The 27,366-nt window shown below is 46.6% G+C and overlaps 1 protein-coding gene across 1 annotated transcript; it reads right to left on the reverse strand.

Moving 5' to 3' along the window:
- Positions 1–44: 44 nt before the first annotated feature.
- Positions 45–27,366, reverse strand: LOC144152010 (MFS-type transporter SLC18B1-like). Its single transcript, XM_077683195.1, has 13 exons — positions 26,918–27,366; positions 25,242–25,337; positions 25,073–25,146; positions 18,309–18,456; positions 18,002–18,070; positions 16,933–17,032; positions 8,914–9,068; positions 5,670–5,768; positions 3,402–3,490; positions 1,425–1,520; positions 1,248–1,322; positions 1,080–1,173; positions 45–292 (listed from the first exon to the last, which is right to left on the reverse strand). Exons 1-13 carry the CDS (start codon positions 27,212–27,214, stop codon positions 152–154), a joined length of 1,533 nt encoding a protein of 510 aa, XP_077539321.1. The 5' UTR covers positions 27,215–27,366; the 3' UTR covers positions 45–151.

A 27,366-nucleotide genomic window follows, 5' to 3' on the forward strand; every position in this document is an offset into this window, starting at 1 on the left:
TTGCAGCATTACACTAGCATGCCCCGTAGTTCACAAAATACAAGTGAGTGACAATAAGAAGTTTATTACAACAACTACGTTAAAAGAGGCGCCTTACGGCTAATCATCATAAAACGATGATACTTAAGGAATTTGCAAGCGGCTAAGTGGTTCATGGACTGTGCAGGCATGTCCTGAATGACACTCGGATCGTTTCGGGGAACCCGGGCCTATTCTGTGGCTGCCCGCTGATTGCTCTAGAAGCTGACGTCGTCCAAACTGTCTGGATCCAGACGGCCAACATGACTGGAACCTGGGGAGGGGAGAAAAGAAAACGTCACTGTGAACTAATTATGACAAGGGAATTAAACTCGGAGTGATGGTAGAGTTATCTTAGCGGTCAATTGCCATATAATTGTTTTTGAGGAAATTTTGATCAAACGATAGTTGGAGCTGTTTTTTTGTAACCAGGCTCCCCACTCCCACCTCAGCTTCCGGCATATCATACCCCCCACTGCACCGAACATCCAACACTGTACCACACCACCTGGGCTTGCCAGAACACACCGGCATCGCCCATTATTCGCGCCCCAGCCCTCGAGGCCGCGATATGCAGCTCGGGCCCGGAGGACCAGCGACATTTAGTCGACCGGTCACGCGGGACGGCAGCCGCCGCAGGAGCCCTGGACTGAGGGCGTCTCGCACTTTCGAGCGCGAACCTCCTCTCACTTGAAATAAACGGAATTTCACCAGCCTGTAGGTAGCCATCTATTGGTAACAGGGGAGAATTCTGTAACGTTTACAACCTCCATGTGAACGAACAACGACAAGTAAATAACTCGGAGTAGAGTTTGGATAGAGTCGCTTAGAGTGAAATTCTCATATTATTGTTTTTTGGGAAAGTTTTGATAAAACAACAGTTGCAGCCGTTGGCTTGGCTGTCCCAACAACTATACAACAGAAGTGTACGTGCGTGCGCGCGCAAGAACGCTCACCCCCCTCCACACACACACGCACACACACACGCACGCACGCACACATGCATACTTACGCACGCACATACGTATTTATTTATGTAATAGAGGGTCGTGCTAACTTACCCATGCACCCAGAAAGCCGCTGAGCGCCAGACAGGCCAGTTGATATCCGTATGTTTCAAAAATGTATCCCGACAAAGGCGGGGCTATCATTCCTCTGAAAGGTTTAGGGGACACACTTGCATCGATCTTCCAGCAGTCTACCAGTGAAAGTGTTGAAGCGCAACTTACCCTAAGACCAGGATAGAGAAAACGCAGCTAGACACGAAGCCATTGGTACGAATGTTGCTCGGGTAGCCACGGCGCCTGTTAGAAGTAAAGTCAGGATCAAATACAGGCGACTCCCTCCTTCCCCACTGCCGTTCCCATTTTGTTTAGGTTGCAACTTTTAGAGGGCCTTTTACTCACGCAACGTGACCGATTGCGTGGCTATAGGCACAGATGAATGTCCACGACGTTCCCAAGCCAGTGATAGCTTGACAGACGTACACGTTCCAAAGCTGTCTGTAAGATGATATGCATATAAATGGGAATCATTTCGGTAACATAGTCACATTTTTCGCGTCATATGTAATGCGACAACAGAGAACGCTTGTGTTTCACCAACCAAAAAACAAAAACAATATCGCTCCGAATCTTTATGAAATGTGGCATAATAGCCTAAAGCAAGGGTGGCTTTTATGCAGTTGAGCGGCCTCTCTCTCTATATATATATATACATATACACACACACACACACACACACACACACACATATATATATATATATATATTTATATATATATATATATTTAGAAATAAGGGGTGGCAGGCAAGAATGCCTCGGAAAGTAAAGGGGAGAATGCGGTAGGTCGTTGAAACTGATGAACAATTTTGAGACAGAAAGAAAGTGGAGAAAAAATGCCCGCCGGGTGGGCATTTTTTCTACATTTCTTTCTGTCTTTCAAAATTCTTCATGTTTTTCTGTCTTTCAAAATTCTTCAATGCCGGAAATCTACAAGGCGAAAGGTGGCATAGGGGAATGGTTAGGCTTTTTTTTTTACTACGGTTGGTCAAGTTAGAATTTTTAAATTTACGCAAGAAAGAAAGGAAAAAAAAAAAAAACACGAGTCCAGAATGGGGACGGAACCCACGCCTTCCGATATGATCTCGGATGCCCTACCGAATTAATGCATCCGAGATCAAATCGGAAGTTCTGGGTTCGGTCCCTACTCTGGTTACCTGTACGCACATGATAAAATGGAAAGCAAACACGAAAATATTAACCACATCACTCAAAATTGAAGCATTCGGTTCGTGGAGGTGACATAATGACGCGGTTGTGGTATATTTGGAAAGCCACGTTTAGAAACTTTGTTGCTGTTATGAAGTGATGCGCCAATTTGACTTGCATAGCAAGTAATTGCGCTATTTGTGTGTTCTCGTTCATATTTGCATCTTCGCATTTCATTCGTCTATGACTGTACGCACAGGCACATGCACGCAAGCACGATTATTGTATTGTCCGGTGACTACCTTCCGAAGTCGACAGGAGAACCTGCAATCAAGAACGCTATCATGGGGTAAAGGGAGAGTAGTTCGTCATTTTTTTGACGTGTAGATTTAATTTTTTTAATGCTCGAAAAAAGAAAAAAATAAATGAAGGAAGAAAGAAAGAAAGAAAGAAATCATAAAAGGAAAAAGAAAGAAAGAAAGAAAGAACGAGAGAAAGAAAGTGCAGATAAACATGCGCTTTGAGTGGGAACAGAATCCCGAATTTTCGGATTGCATGTCCGATGCTTTACCAAATCGGCTGTCAGGCCGTCTTTATTGTTTGTTATTTTTACGCGTATTTAATTCGGCTATCTGGCGTATCAGCCGAGGACCAAATTCGGGCTTCGTCATTCTGAAGGAGGTTGGTTCCTCGGCCGAAACGTTAAAAAACATTCCTTTTTTACGTTGGTCTTTTAATCCCCCATCGAACGAAAATCATGACAATATGCCCCGTTTAAAGCCACTGACGCATGCAGAGGGCTTCTGCAGAACGTATAATTTGTTCAGTAGACTAGTCTCAGGGTTGTCGTCTGTACAAAAAAAAATTCCACAGGACTTTACCCTCACACTAACACGTGACACGTACTCACGTGGAGATTGCCCACGAATAGATAGAACGTGCGCGCCACCTGCCAGAGATGTCGGATGGCAAGCTTAATTTCTTGAAGCTTAATTTCGTAAAGCCCTATTTCTTGAAGCTTGCCCAGTCGGAGGGTTCATTCTCGCACTTAATGCATTAAGCGACCTACAAGGGAAAAGGTCAACTGTCATGTCTTGTTTCTTTCACGTTCATGAAGTTTTCAAGTCCTTGTAGTTTTCGAGACAAGCAGCGAACCAGACGTGTGTATATACCTTTCTGCTGCTACGAATGGCGCTGGCGCTATAATAATGAACGCCGCACAGGATAGGCACTGCCCCAAGACCATGCACCAGCAGTCGCCCTGCAATAGGAAATGGCAGGCACTATTACAAAGGGCTGAGGATAGCAATGGGAGTTCCTCAGGGAGCGGCAAACGAGAAGGTAATACGGGAGAGCCAGTCTGCTACACTTCGATTGAGGGCGTCACAGAGGTTACTGACGCAGGTAATGCGTCTTGGGGAAACCAGTGCTGGAAGAGCAATAATACGGCGGCTTTAATCAAGGACGGCCTCTCATGCGCACAGTGCTCTTAACACTCTGAGAATATTGTGCCATCAGTTGCCGGGGAAACTTCCCATCTAAATGCCGCAATGGTCTTACGAGAGCCTGCAGTGTCAGATACATATCCCTCACATGAGAGTCAAGCGAAACACGCCAGTGGAAGCAGCCAGATTTTTGGTTCTTGAACATCTGGAGAACACTTATCCCAATCACCTCCGAATTTTTACGGATGGCTCAGTCGATCCGTACAGAGGGGTTAGTGCAGCGGCGTATATCATTCCTGATGCCCAGGTTTCCTGGGCAGCACGCCTGGGTCATGTGGTGTCCTCCACCGAATCCGAGTGCATTGCCATTGCGGCTGCTTTGAGAAAACTTAAGTCGTATAAGCCGCAGGAAGTTGTAATTCTCACTGACTCAAACGCAGCACTACAACTTTTGCAGCGTGGGATCCCCACGGAAAAGGACTGTCAGCGTTCCTTGCGGCTTGTGCAAGAACTTAGCAGCAAGGGTTTCAATGTGCGGTTTCAATGGATTCCATCCCATGTTGGCGTCAAGGGCAATGAGACCGCTGATCAGATGGCACGGAGTGCGCTGCAATTTGCACCGACAGTTAAAGTTTCCCCCAATCACTGGAACGACTTCAGGCGAACAGTGGCCGAACATTTCAAGTCTCTGGGAAATACCTCTCACCAGCCTTGCGTCACAAAGTGGCTTACAAGATCGGAGGCAGCATTGCTGTACTGCATCCAAACGGGCTCAGCGAAGACCACAGCATGGCTATTCAATGTGGGCCTCGTGCGATTGCCTGTGTGTTCGTCATGTACAGTGATAGGGGATGTACACCACTACGTAATATGTTGCCTAGAGCATGATGTCGAGCAGACTGCAATGCTCTCAGTGATTCGAAAGCTGACAGCCCCACACAGCACTCTGGACCCCATCGTCTTTCCAAGGAGACATTGGATGCTGCGAAGAGACGTGTCACGACTTCTCCTAAGCTTCCTTCATGAGACGGAACTGGCAAACTTGTGGTAAAAGGACACTACCTTGGGCTAATTAGGAGGAGCTTGGGCGGAGCAATTGCCGTCATATCCAGCCAGGCTAACGCCGCCAGATCCCACAACCACCACCACCACCACCACCACCACGCTAGTTAGGGCTTGATGGATCGCGTAAGGTCCAGATTACAACATTTGATGCTGTTATTTCGTTTGAATTAAGTACAAGGTACTTTGGTCTTTAAAAAAAGAAAACCACTTAAAGGCGGTATCCGAAATGTAAATGCTGGGAACTTGGAGGAAAATTTTAGTTTGTGTGCACTTCTCTGCCGCAGCGACAGTTCCCGATTATACATTGATAGCTGTAACTAGCATTCATTGTATGGTCAATGGCAATCTGAACTAGAAGAAAGCCACACAGAGGCTATCGGTTGGGAACAAAGATGTAGAGAAGATGTTATAAAATGCTTAGGTAGGATGCTAGTACTGCTTGCCGTGAAGACGGTGTAGTTACTGACAACTTGGTTCATCTGTGGCGCTGACGGTGTTTTGGACAACTAAGCCAGCTTGAACCTTGACATCAGTGCGAATATCTGATAATGATTTTGCGAGCTTTCAATTTCACTATTTTTGTCGAAAATGCAACGGGGCTCTCTATGGCCGCTATTCCCCTCTCGAACATTTGTGGAGTTCTAACACACCCCGCATCACCTACAAATGACAGGCTTGTAGGTAACTGGGTCATTAAACCAGAACTCAGTGTAGCAAGGCTCGGAACCCTTACGCACAAAGCTACACAGTATTTAATAAATTTCATATTCTCCATCGCACACTCAAGCTCGTGTGGTCTTCGTTAGAGCCCTAGCCACGGTTCAACTAATTGCTTGATGTGGCTTTGAACTTATACAATACTTTTCATTATTGAACATGGAAATGTTTTTCTCGAAAACAAATACTGTACGAAAAAAGTACGCACGCTACCTTGAAATGGGAAATAATTCCAGCGATGACGCATCCACAAGCGTAGAATCCGTATTGAACAGTATAAACCGTACCGGTCTCAGAACTAGTTAATCCAAACTAGAAGAAGGAAAAAGACATAACAGGGGAATTGGTTATTTGCACGAAGTTTTGCTTATGTGTAGTGTTAACCGCTGGATACACACGATTAGCTACAGCAGCTGTTCTCATCCATGAGTGTGCCGGGGAGGCAGGAGAGATGGAGACAGGGGAGTGATGGAGGAGGCAGGGGTGTAGCCGGGGGGCGGGGGGTGACGGGGGAGGTGTTTCGGTTTCTGAGCACCGCCCCCCCCCCTTCCCCACCGTCCCCTTCCTTTCGCCTTTTTTGCCTATGCTATTCATACACTGAATCAATGTAGTGTGATGTCAAAGCATAGATAAGAAGGGTCTCGGTTGATTAAAGCCAAAAGCGGCTAAAACTTTGTTAGGGCGCACGATCTCTTTCTGTTTTTTACAGGCGGCGTCCAACAGCCCCCGAAAAATATTTCTGGCAACGGCACTGGATGAAGTACTTTGGATGAATTCTATATGATTTGCGTTATAATTTCAGATATTTTGCACATGCAGCTGAACTCTACCACGCATATAAAGCGTCCGGTGTTTGAAGGTGGCCTTTATACTGATGCATGTCGCATTCTCAAACGATTTGCTCTTGCGGCTGAAAGTCGCCCGAACACACATGCTGCGTTTTATGTGTCTGGCTTCCTTGCTCAGGTGGCGTGTTGTGACAAAAGCCGACGTTAAAAGATATGCTACGCGGAAAAAGAATAAACGTACATGTTATAAAGCCAAGCAACATTTCAAAGCAAAGCCTTCTAGCTCTACCAACCAACGGTTCTTTCGTGTCGTGCGGGACAACAAAGTCCCAGCGCGGCGGAGAAGGCGTTGGGGGGAGGGGGATGCGGAGGGTTTGTCTTCACTCACGGAGCACACTCGAGATGGCGTAGCGAATTTACCCAGCGTTACCCGCGCGGAAGTGCCTTCTCACCGGCGTCGGCGTCGGCGGTACAGCATTGTCGTCTGCTTTAGTGACTGTCGTTTTGGGCCTGTTTTGGAGCAGGTTCGCGTCCATTTCGCGCTTCCTTCGCACGGCTTGATTAACTTGTTCGACAGTACCACCAGGGTAGCCCGCACCCGACGTAATTAAGTGGTTGTACGGCAAACATGCGTTAAGGACTGGTTTGCAAGACGGGAAAACAGAATGTACAAACCACATACAGACATCCGGTTGCTAGAGAAACGCTACCTTTTGCGCACTGCTTGCCACGAATGGGACGGATACGTTTCCCAAATTGGTGAATACCAATTGGGTTATCTTTAGAGGTTTTAGAAAAGGCGAAAGTACCAACTGGTTCTGATAAATAGCGATTATAAAAGTTCCCTCAGCTTTCTCGCAGTTCTCAAACTTATTAAACTAACTAGTTTAAATCGGTATAAATGGAAATCACTAAGCTCACATGCCGAATGGTTTCGGTCTCTGCGCTTGTGTCGCGCCGTGGTGTAGCCCCAAGCTAGCACATCAGGATGGCTATAGGTTCCTCTGTCTCACCCTTCGAAAGTCGCTCCCCTCCGCTTTCTTTCTCCCCGCTCACAGCCGGGCTAAGCGGCTGCGTCCGCCGCTCTAACCCGGCCGTGGCCGACGCTGCTGCAGCGTTCGGGACGGCGCCCCCGCGAGTTTCAGGTAACGGCTGGCAGAATCTCTGGTTTCGCTCTTTGTAGAGCCACGTGTGTAAATTCAAGTGACGTCGCGTGGGAAATTGTTGTGGGTGCCGTTTAAAGCTTTGCTTTCCAACCACCTCCACAGCGTGGATTGGAGCCACATTTTTGTATGGGCAGCAAGTGTTGGCGAAAAAGAAAAGAGAGAGAGAGAGAGAGAGAGAGAGAGAGAGATAGATAGAGAGAGAGAGAGAGAGAGAGAGAGAGAGATAGATAGATAGCTAGATAGATAGATAGATAGATAGATAGATAGATAGATAGATAGATAGATAGATAGATAGATAGATAGATAGATAGAGAGAGATAGATAGATAGATAGATAGAGAGAGAGAGAGAGAGAGAGAGAGAGAGAGAGAGAGAGAGAGAGAGAGAGAGAGAGAGAGAGAGAGAGAGAGAGAGAGAGAGAGAGAGAGTTGGGGAGGCTTCCTTGGACCCCTGAAATGCCATCACGGACCCCCTGTGTTTCGCGGACTCCCATTCAAGAACCACTGAACTACATTATAGTTATTGGTGAATTGTAGTCCAAATTAAGGGGCTTTTCGACAAATAAAAGGCACCAGGGTACCTCAGCACTGCTTACAACGCAGCGAGCGCGAAAACACTAGTGTCCATTTGCCGAACGGATATGTCGGTATTCGCGGCCCCCCATAGCGCTCTGGGCGCCTGGTGACTACTGCGCTGCTAGGTGAGGTAGCGACGTGATTGCGAAGCTCAGCGAGGCACATGTTGAAATCCCGTTTTCGTGGTATCTAGCCCCAGAATAAACGCGTTTTACCACTACCCCCTCCAGCACTAATTATCATCATATTTCTTTTCTCCGTTACTACGGCTGCGGTGACACTTCTCTATGTATTGGGCGGCTCTCGCAACAGCATGACAGCATCTGACGTTGAAAGGATTGCAAACAAATCACCGCCGTTGTTTTGTCACAGGCCACTGAGTTCAAATAAGCGCAACACATCCGATTCCAGTCGCTTTCGTCGTCCCAATTGAGCAAGACGTCAATGGCTACGCCGTCACTTAGTATAGCGTTATCGCACGCTGAAACGTCCTGCTATGTCTTGCTGCGTTTGACCAAGTATTCTAAACTTCCTGTCACTTCAGTACGAGCGCCGAGTCAGTATACTGTCTGCGTATTTTTGGCCGTGATCCCGAGTACTTCATACTTTTTCCTCGTTATATAAGGGTGCACTAAGTGGGTAATTGGAGATCCCCCATTAAAGCAGTAATTCCTCAGTGGCGGAAACAATGTTTCTGGTTGAACAAAGTTGTAGCTAAGCATGAGCTGCCGAAGCTTTCATATAAAGCAGAGTTGAATGTTGCCAACTTGATCCTTTTAAAAGTATTAAGGGACTATAGGCGAAAACGCAAGGACCCCTCGCACGTGAAACACGCTTCAATAAAATTGTAACTGTATGAGCTACATTGAGAATCCACCTTTTGCAGTCACGCAATCTTGTTGACCCAGAAAAAAAGTTTCTTTTTTTACTTTCGTAAGACTTGGTTCCAGGGTCGGCTCGTTGAATCCCAGAATCGCCCATACGATCATCAGTGAGAACATGTCAGCCAGGAATACGGGATCGAGAAGCAGCCACCAGTAGTTGACGCTTGCTTCTTCGGTGCTAAGGACCTCTTCCTTATCTTCTGCAAGAAATAGTTTGTACGATGAGGGACACCATGGTAAAAGTAGCAAGAAAACATGACTTTTTAAAATACGATAGGCTTTCCTGGGGTACTTAAACGCGAAAATTTTGGTCTGTCTGTCTGTCTGTCTGTCTGTCTGTCTGTCTGTCTGTCTGTCTGTCTGTCTGTCTGGCATTCGATTCAACTGCCGTCAAAAAGCTAAAAGAATTCTTGAACAATATAGCCAAAACATTTCCAATCTGCTAAATCTGGCAGTATACTCCATACTTGTCAACCTTGTTCAGCAAAAAGAAACATTATACATATTTGAGTCAAAACATAAATACATAACTGATGCTAGCAATATTATTTTGACTGATTGAATAAACTTTATTCAAGACAGCACGCGCGATATTATGGCGCCCGCCCGGCAAGAGGCGTCCCCAGTCCAGGATGCCTTGGAGGTGACTTGCTCGCGCTGCCCTCTCTACCAACATGCGCTGGGTAGAGGAGTCGGAGCTGGCCAGCAATTCCATCCACTGCTGTGTGGTAATGCTGGGGAGTGGTGGCTGGGTAGGGGTATTGGAGCATTCTACGGTAATGTGCTAGAGAGTCCCCATGTTTGGACAAAGCCGACATATGGCTGGGTATTGGTTAGGGACCATGGCGTGGTAGAGTGTATTGTGGGGGAAGGTGTTTGTCTGTAGCTTGCGTAGTGTAACTGCTTTGGTCCTGGAGAGAGTAGGGTGAGGAGATGTATATTTCCGTCGTTGTATCATATAGTGGGTGAGGACATCGGCCTATGTGAGGAGAGAAGCGGATGATGTTGGGGTCGGGGCGGAGGGTATACGGCCTGGAGTACATGTTCGCGGGCCGCGGCATCAGCCGCTTCGTTGTATTCGAATCCCATGCGGCCTGGCGTCCATACGGTATGTACGAGGAGCAAATGGAGATTGTGACGTACAATTTTTAGGGCTTTATAAGAGATACGGCCGGTGAGGTAGTTGCGGCAGACTCATTGGGAATCTGTGAGGATCGTGATGTAATCTTCTGTTGTTTGTAAGGCGAGGGGGATGACAACTCTTCCACTGTGATGAGTTGAGTGGTGCGAATCGTGACGGCGGTGATCTCGTGTCCTTGGTGATTGATGACGCTGGAAACAAAAGCTTGGGGGCTGTTGTATGGCGTGGCGTCTACGTACAGAGTGGTGGTTTGTTGGGAATATGCAGTCGAATGGTGGTGAGCTATGGCTTGATGGCGGGCGGTGTGGTACTCTGGATGCATATTGCGGGGTATGGGGGCGATGTGCCATTGCTAGTGGATTTGAGAAGGATTCGTTCTTTTGGTCATTGCGGGCTTGAGCTGAATAGCACACTGTAGTAGTAGATTCCGGCCAGTGGGTGTGAGGGTGAGCCGACGTTGTTTCGTGACTTCACGGGCTTCGATAAGTTCTTGCAATGTATTGTAGAGGCCCAATTGCAGTAATTTTTCGGTCGCTGTTGTAGAAGGAAGGCCCAGTACTGTCTTGTAGGTTTGGCGGATTAGAGTGCCAAGTTTCTTTTATTTCTGCAGTCTTGAGGAGTACATATGGTGTGCCGTACGTGATGCGATTTGTTAGATGTACTTGGATGAGTCTCGTGGTGTCATGTTCTTTAAGGCCGCGTCGTCTTCGTGCTACTTGATGTAGAAGGTGTGTTAGCTGGGTTACTGTGCGCTGTGATGGCAGGATTGTTTGTGACCCGGAACCGTCTTGTGGGATATTCAGACCTAATTTGCGAAGTTGAGAAGCATGGGAAATTGCTTGCCCGTTTAAAGTAACTAGTGGAAGAGGAAATAGGAATTTTATTCTTAAGTTATTTTGAGGTTCGTTTTGTGAAATTCAGAAGATGGGATTTTTCGGGTGCACATGTCAGACCTCTTCGTTGCATGTAGTCTTGATTGATGCAGACATCTCGCTGTTAAGTGTCTTGTTTTCCGTTGGAGCCAGTAGAGGTCCATAGTGTCAGATCATCCGCATAGATGGCATGTTTGAGGTGCGGAAGGTCTTGTAGCAGTTGAAGTAGGTCTTTCATTGCCATGTTAAACAGAAGGGGGAAAATCACTGATCCCTGGGGCGTGCCTTGGGGACGTGTAGGAAAACGGGCAGTGCGCAGGTGGCTTAACCCCACCGTGGTTGTACGATTTGTTCAGAATGCCTTAACATAGTTCTGGGCCTGTTGTCTGCAGTTTGCTAAATTTAGTCCGGCGAATATGGCTTCGTGCGACACATTGTCGAATACGCCTTTAATATAAAGTGCCAGGATTGCATAGCGATTGTGAAAAGTAAGGTGGTCGAGAAGGTCTTCTTTTAGGTATAAGGGAATATCGTGTGTTTTGAGGTGGGTACAGAAGCCAAACATGGTGTAGGGGAAGTGGCGATCATCTTCTAGGTATCCAGAGATGCGGTTGTGGACGAGGCGTTCAAAGAGTTTTCTCGCGCAGGGGTCAGGGAGATGGGATGGGGATTGTCCAACATGACAGGTTTGTTGGGCTTGAGTATAATGGGGATGTCTGAGTGTTTCAATTGTTGGGGGACAGTGCCTTGGGCCCATTGCGAATTGAGATAGTCCAGCAGGTGATCAAGCTAGGCTAGCGGGGTCTAGGTTTCTGAGGAGTTTATTTGGTATCTTGTCTTTGCTAGGTGTGGCGTTACGCGTGAGTTCATGAAGGGCGGCTTCGAGTTCTGATAGAGGGAAATTCTGGGCGTCCAATTCTTGGTTAGGTTGTCCTGTGTACGCGGGAAGGGGGGAAGGGAGGTACAGTGGGAGTTTACATAGCGTTGCATGAGGTCGTGCAGTATCTGTTGTTCCGAGGTTGGGAAGTTATGAATGAGGCGACGAAATTGACGAGCTGTAGTAGTTATCTTTGCTTCTCTTGAGCCCATGACCTTGCGGAGTATATGGGGGGTCCCAAGCGTACCTTGGAGCTTCTAACAGAATTGGTTCCAATTCAGTCTGTTTAGGTGTGCGGTGTACTCGGCTGCTTCATTTGTTATGCGAGCGGTGCGTTGTTTTAGCCTTCCATTAGTATGGTATTTTCCCAGTGTTTTAGTAGTCCTGCGCGGCCATCCCATAGTTTTTGCAAATGAGTATCTATATCAGGAAGTATGGGTTAAGGGGCATTCCGGTGGTGTACTTGCCAAGTGTGGTAAATAGATCTTGGCTCCACTGTCCTATGTCTGCGATTTGTGCATCTTTTTGATGATCGCGGAATTTATTCCAGTTGGTTAATCGGGCAGTGGCGAAACGGAGTTGCGCGAATCTGTAATTGGTGGTCGTCAATGCAAGGAGGTAGTGGTTACTGCCCAGGGTGTGTGGCGTACATTCCCAATAGGCGTCCTTGATATTCTTGGTAAGCGTGAGGCCAGGGGTGGTGTCTCAGGAAACGCTATTCCCTGTTTGAGTTGTCGTTTGAGGGTGGTTTTGAAGCGTAAAATTAAATTGCTGGATGGCCCCTTAAAGTTTGGTGCCTTTGATGGTATGGCGTGTGCAGCCTCTAGCCATGCGCTGTACGTTAAAATCACCCAATACAATCAGCGGGCAGTGTTTCGCACTGCTCGTGGCGCGTTTTAGTAGATCATGAATGCCCGTCAGCAAATGCTTTCGAGGACTGTAAATGTTAAGTACGAACAAGCTTGGTTGCGATTTATGGGCAGGGAGAACTTCTGTAAACGTGTGGTCTCTTGTGCTTTGTAGGGTTACAATTTGCGCAGAAAGAATCATGAGGATGAGGACTACAATGTGGGAGTTTGGGTTGACGTATTAGCCATGTAGTCGCGGAGCTGAACACGGGGAGTGGCGGTTTTTTGTAATGCGATGATGTCCGGCTTGCTCGGATGAGCAAGCGGAAAAAGTTAGTGGCTTTTGTTGGTATACCAGCGAAAATTATATTTCCATACAAGAAGTGTATTTGGAGCTGTATACGGTGGTATTCTGGTCAGGGGGGAAATTAAGAGGAGTCCCCATCGTCACAGTCAGGTAGCTTCATTTGTTCAGGGTTAGGAGGCCGGGGATGTTGCTTGAACTTCTTGTGCTTTTTGTCTTTAGTGTGTTCTAGATTTTCTAATCGTTCTTCGTAGTTTTGGAAGTTTACATCCACGCGGCCTACCCGGGAATGTATGGTGCTGACTGCTTCTCTCAGGAATGCCTTGCTGCTATCTGTGGCGAAGGTTATCAATTCTTGCGCTTGAGGTAAAGTTGGGATAGGTGGAGGCATCGGGTCATTCTGGATACAATCACCATGGGAGGGGTCGTAAGGGCGACTGCGAGTACGCCCTCGCATAGAGTGGGGCGTCGGGTCCGTCGAAAGTAATAACTGCTGCATGCGACTTCCCGAGCATTGTTATGTCCAAGATGGGTGGTCCAGTGGTATGGATGGCCATGCGGAGTTCATGCAGGGTAGTGCCTGGGGTGATGCCCTGAATGACGGCCCGGGAAGTATCCGAAGGGAGCTTCATGTAGGCCGTAACTTCGTACGTAGTAGAGCCGAGTTGCATAGCGGCAAGGAAACGGAGGGCGTCAACGCCGGCGAGCGTCACTGGGAGTGCTTACGGCAATGAGGTTGGTTTGTTCTTGGGGCTGAACAGTGACTTGAGAGTAGAACTGTGCGGCTGGTATGTTGCTGGCGGCTTGCCGGCTGTTGGTTATTTGGTTAGTGGTCCAAGCTCCGACCCGAAGGCCCGAGAGCAGGCGAATAATGATCTCGTAGTCGGTGGCGGGCAGTCGGGGAGCAGGCGGTGCGCGGGAAGCGGGAGGCTGAATGCTGCGTTCAGGGCTTAGCTGAAGCGTACTCTAACGGTTGGGCTTCTTCAGGGCTTGTCTCGTGCGCAGTATTTGTCTCCAGAAGTCGTAGCGTGGCAACGACCGTCCACTCAGAGGGTCGTAGGCTGGTCTGAGGCTAGTGTCATGACGCTTGAAGGAGGCTGCTACGTGACGCGATATCGGCTGCCGGCGCAGCTGCCGGGAGCAGAGCGCGTGCCGGGAGCGCGGCACAGCTGGGGCTTGAGAGCTAGGCCTGATAGGCATAGAAAAGTGAGCGGCGTGGCCCAATTTTCAAATGGTTATTGCTGACCAGTAGGAATATGAATTTTCTTGTCGGTGGTGTCCAGGTGACCCGCATGATGTAACGATTCTCGTGGAATAAGTTTCACTGGAAATTACAGGTCGAGATGGCAATCGAGGCGGGAGCCGACGGGAAGCATGAATGCACGACGCGGCTCCTAGCGGCATTTTTTCAGTATTCTTTTAATTAAAAATAAACGGCAGCAGGCTAAAGAAACGCGTTAAAAGGAATATGATCACCGCAAAATACAAAAAGGGCTCGCGATTGAGACTCGAGCACGTGGCTCGAGCGCCAAGCCCAGCAGTTACGGAAAGTCCCCGCAGACGGCGCGTCAGCAGTGCAAAAGCTGAAAAAATTGAATGGGATTCAACGAACCACCATTCCGTTCATCATGCGAGGAGCTAGACAGGAGAGAAACAGCGTGAGACGTTGGCCGGGGAGATAGGAGAGACAGTTACTTGGCAGGGGCGACCGAAGACTATCGTCTTTCGACGACATTTAAAAATGCACCGCATGCACCGCATTAAAAATTGTGGTGAACGCTTTCTGGCATGAACGAAGCTGCTTACAGAGATACAGCTGCGCTCCCACCTTTTAGTTCGGAATAAAGTCGAGTGCTTTGTGTGTTAGGTGCGTATGATCACTCTCAAAAAAAGGTCGTTGCACTTTCTAACAGAACACTAACCAGTTACTTGTCCCAGTATAGACTAGGTACTTCGTGGATTTTACTAACTGGCCATGCATAACCTAGTAAAAAGCTACGCGTGACAATGTGGATCGGCTGAGTGCGCAGCGCGACATAGACGCATTCAACACGCACCTAGACAACAAATGCATCGAGCAAGAAAACCAGCGGAATGCACGAGGAGAGCGAGTGTAACTTCGTTACCTCAGAAATACATCTACTCTTCTTGCTTTTATAGCCAGCAGCGGAAATTCATTTGATAGAGTTGGTGGGCTTGTCGCGAAAATCAAATATTTTATGAATAATTTTGGAATTATGCATTTTAATATGAGCATGTACAAGTCAGCATGCGAATTTGCAGAAACTTTTAATCGTGTTTTGCAGTGAAAAAAGTGCTGTAGTTATGTTTAATCATTCATGGAATTTTGTTACTGTCAGTCAATGTGAGTATCGAACAAGCAGCAGTTACTAAGTGCAAGGTCTAGACTAGTAACGGTTGCACACTTAGTAGGGCCTACGTACCGTTCTGGGGGGTAGTAAAGTTCGGAAGGAGTTAGTAAATACAGCTGCTACTACCTTTTTACAAGATTTTTTGTCAAGAGTGTGTGGCAATACGTTCGTCACGTGTCACAATATTCTGAACACTACACGTTCCGGCCATTACTCCGTAAAGGGAATCAGCCCAGAATTTCACAGCTGGTGGCTACCCCGTCCTATATTCGGAGCTTTGAATTGCGCATGAACGTGTACTGACTATAGTGGTTTTGCCGGTTTTTGGCATCAACCTTCGTTCCCAACACAAAGCAAACTTTATTTCCCGGCAAGCGTATGTGTTATCGCCGCGCCAGTAGAGCCAGACGTGCCCCGCGCGAACCCATGAAGCGCACCACTTGTGTTGCATTCCAACCAACATGCGTTATGGCGCGTGGGTTGACGATCCCAGCGCAGCTGTAGAAAGCAGCAGCACACGCAATATTCAAACGATTCAAAACTGCACTCTGCTACGCGTGGAGATAAATATATGCTATCACTGAGGGTACCGGCTCGAGGCGCCGGAAGTAATATCTCACTGTGGGTGGCGTTATCTTAAAAACAAAACAGAAAAGAAAAACGGGGAGGCATCATTGGTTCTGGCCTGGTGCTAAAAAACAATTTTGCACCAGTTTTTTAGAAAAGTAGGTCTACTTTGAACATGTGTACACGTGGTTGAACTAGTTTCTCTGAATAAGGCCATGAGCGCGCAGCGTATACAAGCAGCAGCCAAGCCGAAGTATAGCGTTTACGGTACAGTTTTTTTTCTGGAGCGAAAAATTGCTTCGCATTGAGATCATACTTAATTTTTCTTGCAAAGGAATTGGTGAAAAGGTTGAACGTCATGAGAGATGGTAGGTGTAGAGCGCTAGAAGATGTTCACAGTTGTCAGCCGTCTTAACAGTCAAGCGAGCAGCAGCCTTCTCTGTTCACGCCGAAACCCATGAAGCAAGACACTTGGGCACTTTAACCCGCTGCGGTGGCTCAGTGGCTAAGGCGTTGCGCTGCTCAGCACGAGGTCTCGGGTTCGATTCCCGGACGCGGCGGCCGCTTTTCTGATGGAGGCGAAAAGCAAGAACGCCCGTGTGTACGACATTTTGGCGCACGTTAAAGATCCCCATGGGGTCAAAATTAATCCGGGGGCCCTCCACCACGGCGCACCTCATCGCCTGCGTTGCGTCGGCGCGTTAAACGCTACAATCAATCAACCTTCATATTCTTTCGAAGTTTTTATTGTTTACTCATGCGTGTAAATCGCTGCAAAAGGCCAGGACATGACAGCCTGATTATAAGGTAACACGGTAATCTTTACAACTCACTTCATAGCTTACAACCTCGCATATCTGCGTGCACGCACGCACGCTCGCACGCACGCGCACGCGCACGCACACCCGCACGCACGCACACGGACACACGCACGCACGCGCACACGCGCGCGCGCGCACGCACACACGCACACACACGCACACACACACACACACACACTGGCAGCGCTTCCCCTCCCCCTATACTCAAATGAAGATAGGCTATCACTGAAGGCAACTATTTTATGAGGAAAAAAAATATCACCTGAATCACAGTCGAGGTTTCGCCGGAGAACCACTATGACGGGAAAAGTGGCTATTACAATGACGCCAAGGACAAAGAACGGAAGAGGATACTCCCAGAGCTGTCACGGGACAAGAAAAAAAAATAACCCCTTCATTTTGATTATCGAATTTTTTATACAACGAAAAGGAACTGCATTTTCGAACAAGAATTTAAAAGACTGATTTGCTTTATTCATTACGGATAAAACAGTCGATTAATCTGATGCAATGCAAGCGTTGGTGTTGCCTTGCAGCTCCTGCCTCTTTCGGGGCAAATCATTACTGATAACCAGTAAGACCTTAAAATATAATTGGCGTGAACTAGTACCATAAATCCTAATTTTTACTCGCCGCCTCAAACGTGAACCGTGGTGATGGTTGTGGCATGGACGTAATGAACGGCCGACACCCTCCCTATAACGCTGAAAAGTGCTGATCGAAAGTAACCACAATTCTGAACTTGCCACGTGTACATCCAAGTCTGCTCACAAGGAGGCAACTTGGATACGTGAAACTTTTTATTGGTTGATAAATTTGCCAGCTTCGATTCCTACCACGGAAAGCGTTTGTTGCTGCTCTATCATCATCATCATCATCATCATCATCATGTACGCTCCCGTTGTGTAAAGTTGTCTTTCCTGCAGTGCGTTTTGGTTGTGACACCGTCATCAGTAAGGCCGGAAAAGCTTCGCTTTAAAAAAAAACATCATATTTGGACTAAAGCGTTGTCTACAGGAGTACTGCGAAACATATTGTGTTCAACAATAGGCAAGGGGCATATTGTGAGTATTTAAAATTTCACAGAGCCCCGAAGTTTACTTCTCCAGCGCTAATACAGGGCCGTAAGAATGGCGGAAATAGTATAAGCCACAAAACTAATCTTATCACAGTATCATACCATAAGTATGAACTCAAGATCTGTTGCTACGACGTATGTGGGGCAAACATTTCATCAACTGAATGTGATATGTATCAATCAGTGGTTAATTCCAGAAGGCAATGACTTGAATTGAACCAAGATAGGCATGAAGATTTGTTGTTTAACTTACGTCAATTAGGATGCCTCCCAAATAACTTCCCACCATATTTCCGGTCCCCCAAAGGAATTCGAGGCTGCCCTGAAAATAAGGATACAAGTGGTGGTTAATATGGAAGGAGCTAATAAAAATAATTCAGTGGAAGAAACTGCGGGTGAGACAAAGAATATTAAATATACACTAAAGACATAGGCAGGTCACTTAGGACGCCAGTAAAAAATGAATTTCTGCTGAAAAAGTAAAAATAAATTCATCGAAGCGCAAGAAAAGCTATGTGGGTCCCACAAAAACGACGACGAAAAATAAAAGAAGCACTCACTATAACGATACCGCTGTTTTCGCCGAATTTTGTTGTGACCACTGCAAACATGCTGACAAGATACATGTTGTTGGTGGCTCCTCCGATGATAACAGCCGCCAATGATGTACCGAGAAAGGTGTCCCCATCTCGTATCCAGTAGGTAGATCTAACAAGACACAGATAGAGGCGTTTCAAATCACGCAGTTTGGTGAAACATGGCATGTGTTCAAGGTGCAGGCAAAATGTTTTGCCCTGTGTTTGCGTTACCCTGTGCAAAACTTCGTTTTCGATACTTCGGCGTGCAATTTCTCGCAAAAAATGACTATTTTTAAGAGCCCGAATAAGAACACCCCAATCCTGGGAATAAGAAGAACGTTAGGAGGTTTAGTTAACCTAAAAGACATTTGATTGCCACGGGCTTCAGGGCGTAGTAGGATACTGCCTTTTAAACTCCTTGATCATTCAGATGATTGCTTCGTGCTGGAAGCTTTACTTAAGATTTGCAACATCCTTAAACGTAGCGCGGATGAAGTGCTCTCGTGCTCTGTGCATAAAAAAACAACAGCCCGGCGCTCATGGACTAGGGGGAGCACATCGAAAGTTTAATGAAGCCGATTGTGGAAGTAGTTACTTTACATGTCGTTTAACCGCACGAAATGTCTGTCAAGACGTGGACGAAGTTCTATCAGCCTTTTTGGGAATTCGTGATTCGTTCAGTTCTGTTTTCACTTGAGTGACAAATCTGAGAGCGCTTCGCGTTTCATCGCCAAAATAAAAATCCCCAAGAAGATCCAAACAGGAAGTGTCCCTCTTGAGTTTAAGGCTCGCGCACAAGAACGGAATTTTATAAATAACCATCCAAGTGTGCCCTCCCGTAAATATTGCTGGTTTTGATTTATTAGAGTACGTTTATGCCACATGAAGTCGGTCTGAGACCGTGCTATAGGACAGGGGAAAAAGAAATGGACTAAAGGAGGGATTGGCAGTTCATAAATTAAGAGGAGAGATGTTCTTGAAGGGTCGTGTTCTTGCAAGGTTCCCGCGGCACCGACCATTGTTTTTTCCCGACACAGAACGTGCGTATGGATGCGACTGAACCCTGGAACGATGCTTGCTTTCACACGCATAGCATTGGGATGTTATGCCTGACAATTCTACCCGATGCAGCATCACTGTCAAACACCAACGTCGAAAGTCCTGCTGGAAGGGACGGCCGTAAGCGGCACGCCAGACAGGAAAATGACGCGTTTCGCGAAGCGGTGAACGCCCTGCTAGTACAACATAAGCATCATATTAGAAGTAGAGGGGAGAATGGCAACCTCGAGTCAATGAACGGATTGATAGATATTCGATATACATACACGAAACACTATTCCGGCGGTGGTGTCCCGAGTGAAAGCTCGACCATCGCAAGGGGCTCCATTTTATGGAGACTCTGGAATGCTGTTTCACCCGAAATGGTCATCGCGACAATCTCAAATAACCTGTATAATGCTTTCGAAAGGAATATTGCGGGCTACGCCTGGTCACAACTACATCAAAAAGTAGCCTTTAGAATTCGTTCTATTCTCATTTTAGCTGCAACAGTGCTAAATGGCTCATGTACCTCCCGGTGCTCTCAGGCTAGAGCGAAGTAATGATTCGCGTTATTAGCTTCCGGGTAATGATGAGTTAAAATGTTTTGGTTGAGGTCTTTGGCGTGCACCCAGGCAGCATGAATAGTGCTCACTTCGCCTTTCAATGTCCTTCTGAAGAACTGTTTGTCAGGTCTTTGTGATTACTGTGGGGGTCTATGGGTGGGGTTATAGGCAACAGCCCTATACAATCTACGGATTGAAAAAGAGGACATGATACAGGCTAGGAGAAGGGACTGAAATATTAGTACACAGGGATGTGAAATATGGAAATAGAGGAACGAAGACATACTGGAGTGAAATAATTTGGCTTCTTGGATGGATTCCTGGGTCTTGGGTCTTATGGATTCTTGGGTCTTAGTTTTAAAGCATATGCTTAATTCTGGTGCTACTACAACAACGGGATGTTGCTATTTTTTGTTGACAAGATTACTATTTTCTCCGCGAGTAGTGCGAGCGGCATGAAGTTTCTTACACACCTCGCTAGCGTCAACGCGTCTCGGTCGACGCCATCCGTGCCGTGGAAGAGTGCATATTCGCATTAGCTTCGTAATTGGCTTGGCTTGTAAAGTTTTGGTGAGAGTTAAAATGCGTAAAGTGCGGCGGAACGCAGAGAAATGTTCTGTTTAGATAGGCATGCAATAAAAATACGCTGAAGCAATGCGAAAGTGAAATATTGTGGATTTTTATCCGTTTTTTTCCGCACGCACGCACACGCACACACACACACACACACACACACACACACACACACACACACACACACACACACACACATGCACACACGCACGCGCGCGCACACGCGCACACGCACGCACACACGCACGCGCGCGCACACGCGCACACGCACGCACACACAAACACACACACAGACACACACACGCACACACACGCACACATGCACACACACACACGCACACATGCACACACATACACACACACACACACGTGCGCGCGCGCACACGCACAAGCTAATCAGAATGGGAAATGAGGGGTCGGTAAATTAAGACAGCAATAAAGGTTGACAGTCAAGAAACCCAAGGGCACCACATTTTCCCCTTTGCTTTTTTTGGGTTTCTTGATTGCCTACCCTTATTTCTATATATATAAATATATATAGAAATAAGAGTTGGCAGTCAAGAAATCCTCGGAAAGCAAAGAAAGGATGTGGTAGGTCATTGAAACAGATAAAGAATTTGGAAAGCAAGAAAGAAAGTGGAGAAAAAATGCCATGTCGTAAGCCAGGTCGTGGGTTCGGATCCCACCTGGCGGGCATTTTTTCTCCACTTTCTTTCTTTCCATATATATATATATATATATATATATATATATATATATATATATATATATATATATATATATATATATATATATATATATATATATATATATATATATAGCGGATCAGAATAGGAAATGAGGGGCTCGTATAACGGTTGGCAGCCAAGAAAACCTCGGAAACAAAGGGGAGGATGTGGCAGGTAATTGAAACAGATAAAGAATTTGGAAAAAAAGAAAGAAAGTAGAGAAAAAATACCCGCCGGGTGGGATCCAAACCCACGACCTCCAGAATACCGGTCTGGTGCGATAACCACTACGCTACCAGCGGGGCTATTTTCCCCCTCCACTTTGTGGGGTATTTATGTCAATGTAATTTTTTCCTGTGCTTGGGGGTGGTAGCCAGCGCCACTCTGACTTCTCGGGGTGAAGGGGACCTTCTTTTTAACCCCCGGGCCGTGACTCGAGTGTCTACGACATGTCGAGAGTGGTAAACCAGCGTTGAACCCTCTTAAGCTCCCTATGGCACCAAGACTGCCAGAACAGAGGCCCTCGCTATGCATATAGCGAATCAGAATAGGAAATGAGAGGCTCGTTGAAAATAAGACAGAAATAAGGGTTGGCAGTCAAGAAAACCTCGGAAACAAAGGGGAGGATGTGGTAGGTAATTGAAACAGAGAATTTATCTACAGCGCAATGATTCGTCATTGGAGCGCGTCATCGCCTACGCCAGCCGCACTTTGACACCTGCTGAGCAGAACTTTACAATTACTGAGAAGGAATGCCTCGCCGTTGTCTGGGCCGTGCAAAAATTTCGTCCTTATTTGTACGGGCGCCACTTCTCCGTAGTAACAGACCATCATGCGCTTTGTTGGTTATCCTCGCTCAAACACTTATCGCGACGCCTTGGCCGCTTGGTTCTCAGGCTACAGAAGTACGACTTTACGGTGACTTACAAGTCGGTCAAGACTCACAATGATGCTGACGCCCTGTCCCGTTGCCCACAGCCGTCCCCCGAGGATACCCCTTCCCCTGCCATCTCTTCACCCACGTTGACAATGGCGCCTTTGCGCACAGCAGAACACGATATTCCGTCAAACCTTGCATCTCTTCAACGAACCGACTCCTACTGCCGACACCTCATGGAACAACTCGATGGTTCCGCTTCACCACCTAATGGCCGCTCACGCCGCCAACTAAACAACTTTCGCCTCTTGAATGGTCGAACGCTTTACCGTCACAATTATCACCCTACCGGCGACAGATGGGTTCCAGTCATCCCTCGCTGTCTTCGGTACCAAATCCTGGAAGTCTTCCACGACGACGCCATGGCTGGTCATCTTGCTTTCAACAAAACGTACGACCGCATTAGAAGCCGATTCTTTTGGTCTGGCCTTTCCACCAGCGTCGCAAAATATGTTGCATGATGTCCTGCATGTCAGCGTCGTAAACGCCCAACCTCAGCCCCTGCAGGGATGCTACAGCCCCTGCCTTGCCCTCCGCTCCATTCGAAGTCATTGGCATCGACCTATATGGACCTTTGCCCTCAACTTCGACTGGCCATCGCTGGATTGTGACTGCTGTCGATCATTTGACTCGATTCGCCGAAACTCCTCCTCTGCGTACCGGCTCCGCTTCCGAAGTCGCTGATTTTTTTCTGCAAGCCATCTTTTTACGTCACGGACCACCTCGCACTCTTTTAAGTGACCGAGGATGCATATTCCTCTCAGCAGTCTTTGCGGAAGTTCTTCGGGCTGCCGGTACCATTCAGTAGACCACATCAAGCTATCATCCTCAGACAAATGGCCTGACAGAACGTTTTCATCGTACTCTGTCCGATATGATTTCTTTTTATATCAACCCCGACCACAGAAACTGGGCCGCCCTTCTTCCCTTTGTAAAATACGCCTACAACACTGCTGTTCAAAGTACAACTGGATTTTCACCGTTTTTCCTCGTGTATGGCCGGCATCCGCCATCTGTTTTGGACGCGTCTTTCTTTTCCTGCCCGGTTTCTCCAACAGTTACCATGACAGATCAATTTGCCGGAACCTCGCCCGATTCAACACCGAGTCCTGCCAGAATGACCGGAAGTCTCGCTACGACAGAGATCACCGGGACGTCACCTTTGAACCAGGAGACGAAGTGTTGCTTTCTACACCTCTACGTGCTCCAGGATTATGTGAAAAGTTTCTGGCACGATGCATTGGCCCGTACACAGTACTTCAGCGTACCTCTCCAGTGAAGTACTTAGTTACTCCTACGTGTGGTGTCAGTGACCGTCGGTGCCGTGGCGTTGAGACTGCATGTTTCGCGTCTAAAACACTTTCTTCGCCGATCGCCATCCCTCTAACTTGCGGCCAGGTTGGCCGCTTCGACCGCCGGGGATATTAGTGTGAGAGATGTTTTGATACCGATCGCTACAGTGGTCATTCTCCCCATTCATAGCACCCAGAAACACTCCCATCATCAGCATCATCTTCATTCACGCGCCACCGGCTGCCACCCTGATATCCCGTGCCTCGGGCGACCGACACCTTCATCGGAGTCTCTGCGGGTTGCTCCTTTCGCGAAGCCGGAATAATATATATATATATATATATATATATATATATATATATATATATATATATATATATATATATATATATATATATATATATATATATATATATATATATATATATATATATATATATATATATATATATATATGTAAGGTAAAAACTTGGGGACAGACAATACAAGAATTGGAGAACACTGACAAGGATTTTTTACGCCGAACAGTTTCGAAAGTAGGAGCTTTCGTGGTAAGGGGTTATCTAACAATGAACAAAAAACTCTTATGCAAACGTTGCCTGCCAGGGATTCCATTTCTCCTCACTCTCGTCCTGGAAGACTCTCGGGAAAGTTAACATAGCGGGGAAACTAACATCTGGCAACTATACGAGGGTATCGACGCAAGTTGGAGAGCGGTAAAGGATAAAAAAAGGAAAAGAAAAGAAATAACAAAAGTGGGAAATGGGAAGCACGCAAAACTGTGACGTTGATGGAGAGAAAACTGATGCATAAAGGACAACGTATGTCTAGAGAAACGACGTCGAGTTGGGTTGGTAGAGGGAGAGTCGAAATGTAAATGCCCGAGCGAAAAAGCTCTGGATGGCGGAGAAGCATGCGCGGTACCAAATTCTTCGTATTGGTAATAACAATGGTAAAAAAGAACAAAAACAGCATTCGTCAATTGCGATTTGAGAGAGTTGTTAGACATAGAGACAAATGTCACATGGTCCGCAGGTGGCCTAGGAAAGCTTATAGGGAGAGCTTTCTCTATGAGCTTCACAATTTACAATATTTGTTTATTTATTCACTCGGTAATATGGTAGTTCATCCATCATGGAAATGAGAAGGAGGAGGAGGAGTCGAGAACTGTTGAAAAGTGGAGAAAAATACAGTCAGTGGATGAGCGGTGATCTAGTACGAGATGTAGTATGTGGTTTGAAGAAAGCAGTTTTATTTCGTGCGCAGACGCCTTGCGAAAACCGTGCGTACGAAAGAACAAACGAGCTAAGAAAGAAGTCAAGAAGAAAGGTAAGAAATTACGTGTCTAAGTGTGGTGTATGTGAGGCAAGTTGATGTGGGGTCGACATGTTCATGACAGATTTCGTTACAGGGGATATGAAATCCATGATTAAAACAGCGCAAGGGACAGGACAGGCGGGACATGAATAGGGAGTGACTGGCCACCCGTTGAATAGGGCTTCAGGGCGGATAACGTGACAGGTATTTACATTTGCAATAAACGTAGATTTCCTTGCACCGTTCTTATCCCGGTCAAAACCGGGTGAATTTAGATCTGGCAATATTACTCACCCAAAAACCAGCAAAAATAGAAAAAAGCCGCCCTGGCCTAAGAGGTAGCAAGTTGTTGGTGGACGCATCTTCAGCTGGTTGGTAGAAAATTGGACAAAAACATTACGTGAATATTATGCATGGCAGCCGAATGACAATCACAGGAATTGTGTTGAGGGTAACTGCGTACCATTCGCTCCGCCAGGATTGAACCGAGCAGCATGCCGGCCTTGTAAGTAGAAAAAACGAATCCGTACTTCCACGCCGGCAGTTTTCTTGAAGTGGCCTAAAAGTGAGTTGTACATCCTTTAGTCAGTGTGCTTACAAGATCGTTGAATTGAAGCTCAATGTTTGAAAGTTTGCAAATGTAAAGCTGTCTTCCTGAACTTATTAATTTTATTGAATCTGAAATGCAATTGAATTCAATTTTGCTTGTTGGATAAACAATAAATGCTCAAAATGAGGTCGCAAAAAATAAGCTGTTGCTCCAGTTTCAGTGGGGGCCTTCATCAAATCCTGGAACCTCAAGGACCCGAAGTATCCAAGTATTTTGCTACATGCGAGCTGTGGCACGTGCGGAACTCCTGTTTAGTACATGTAGGATGGCCTTCCTGTCATACGGAAGGCACGAGGCGGTATAGCTTTTGCACTTTGGTTTCATTACTTGCCGTAAATTGTGACTGCACATATTGTGGAGGGCCAGACATGCGTAGCGGTCCGCCCAAAGGACTGAATGCCTCTTCGAGACAGTTTGTGTGCGATTTTGAAGCGGCAGCTACGTATTATTGAGGGAACTCTGCAACGCTTCCGGAAAATGCTTTCAATCTTTCCTTCTTGTCTGGAAGCACTACGAAAACTACTATAGCTATCGCAAGCTCGGAACGGCGCTGCGGGGTCTGCTCGCCGCAGCAGATGAGCCTTCGCTTTCAGCTTTGCTTTTGTGGCTTTTTTTGTTGAAGTGGCTTTCGGATGCATTCATTTCTGAAACTGAAGGAAAGCCAGCGAATAGACGCTACATCGCTGTAATGACCCAATTCGAGCGGTAGAAGAACGCCAACACCGGCAAAGACAGAGAAGTTTTTGGTGAAGTTTTCAAGTTATCTGATGGGCACAGAGACGCAAATTTTGGCTGAGACACTTTGCAACGCCCTAATATAAGTACTGGATGTGTTGGTTGACTACTTTGTGCAAGCATTTCAGATTTCCAAAGAAAGGTTGCAAAAAGTTCTGCAGATTCCATTAAGCACTTCAAAAGAAAATGCTGCATCAATGCTTAATTTCCATTCTCATTTATACCATACGCACTTGTTTGTCGTGGCATGCCTTCAATGGGTGCGTACCTTTAGATAAGGCCTGTTTTGCAGGGACACAAACGTTACACTAGATGAGTTAGCTAAGGCTACCGCACGTAATTACTGATTTTTAATCTGAATGGCTATGTCACACGTTAACAAGTGTTTACCCTAGACTATATGTCATAAGGGAACAATAAGTACGAATAAACTGTGGCATTCAGCGCGAATTTTACCCGAGTAAATTATTCAAATAACACTGTCTGTGGCATCGCGTCTGTCAAATGATGGCTCATTTTGACTTTTGCATGCCCTTTTTTTTTGTTAAGACCAAAGTGCTTCAGAATTACCTATGAGCGGAGAGGGAACATGAAAACAAGCATCTAAGGAACGCAATCTCCATTCTGGATAAAACTATGCTAGACATGATGCTCCTTGCGTCAAGTTTACTTCTTCTTGCCTTGATATATTTTACTATGTTCTTCGTAACTAAGAATGGACGATAAGCTCTATATATTAGTTTAAAACAAATAAGAACTGAAATCAAGCAAAAAAGTATGCATTGGCTGCTCACCAAGTCAGGGAAAAATGGCTGTATGAGCGAAAATCCCGCTGAGATCCAGAACTCATTGTGAATCAGTGGTAGGAGCCAAAGGTAACTTCTTATTTTGTGGAGTGTTCCGACGATTCCCGGTCTGTTCCGAGGACATTCTTGTGTCGTCGTTGTCTTCACTATTGCATACACGGCATCGTCATCTGGAGAAACGTTTATAGCTTTGTTTGAAATACTAGACAGGCCGTCGCAGTTTTCGATTACGTAAACGCTGTTGGTTGGCGGGACTTCTTTTTTCCAGCGCTGAATGGTACCCATCGCTGAAATCCTCACTCCGGCTTCGTGACTAGGATAATTCGCTGTGTACGCCCTGGGGATGTAAAGAAAACTCACTGAGCGACGTTAATCATCCAATAGCCTAGTTGCCTAACAACTAGCCTGAATGATTTTCGAGAACGCGCCGTCGCGCA

The sequence above is a fragment of the Haemaphysalis longicornis genome, unplaced genomic scaffold (assembly GCF_048455015.1).
Source record: "Haemaphysalis longicornis isolate Haplotype H1 unplaced genomic scaffold, Haemaphysalis longicornis Haplotype H1 scaffold_9, whole genome shotgun sequence".
Lineage (NCBI taxonomy): Eukaryota > Metazoa > Arthropoda > Arachnida > Ixodida > Ixodidae > Haemaphysalis > Haemaphysalis longicornis.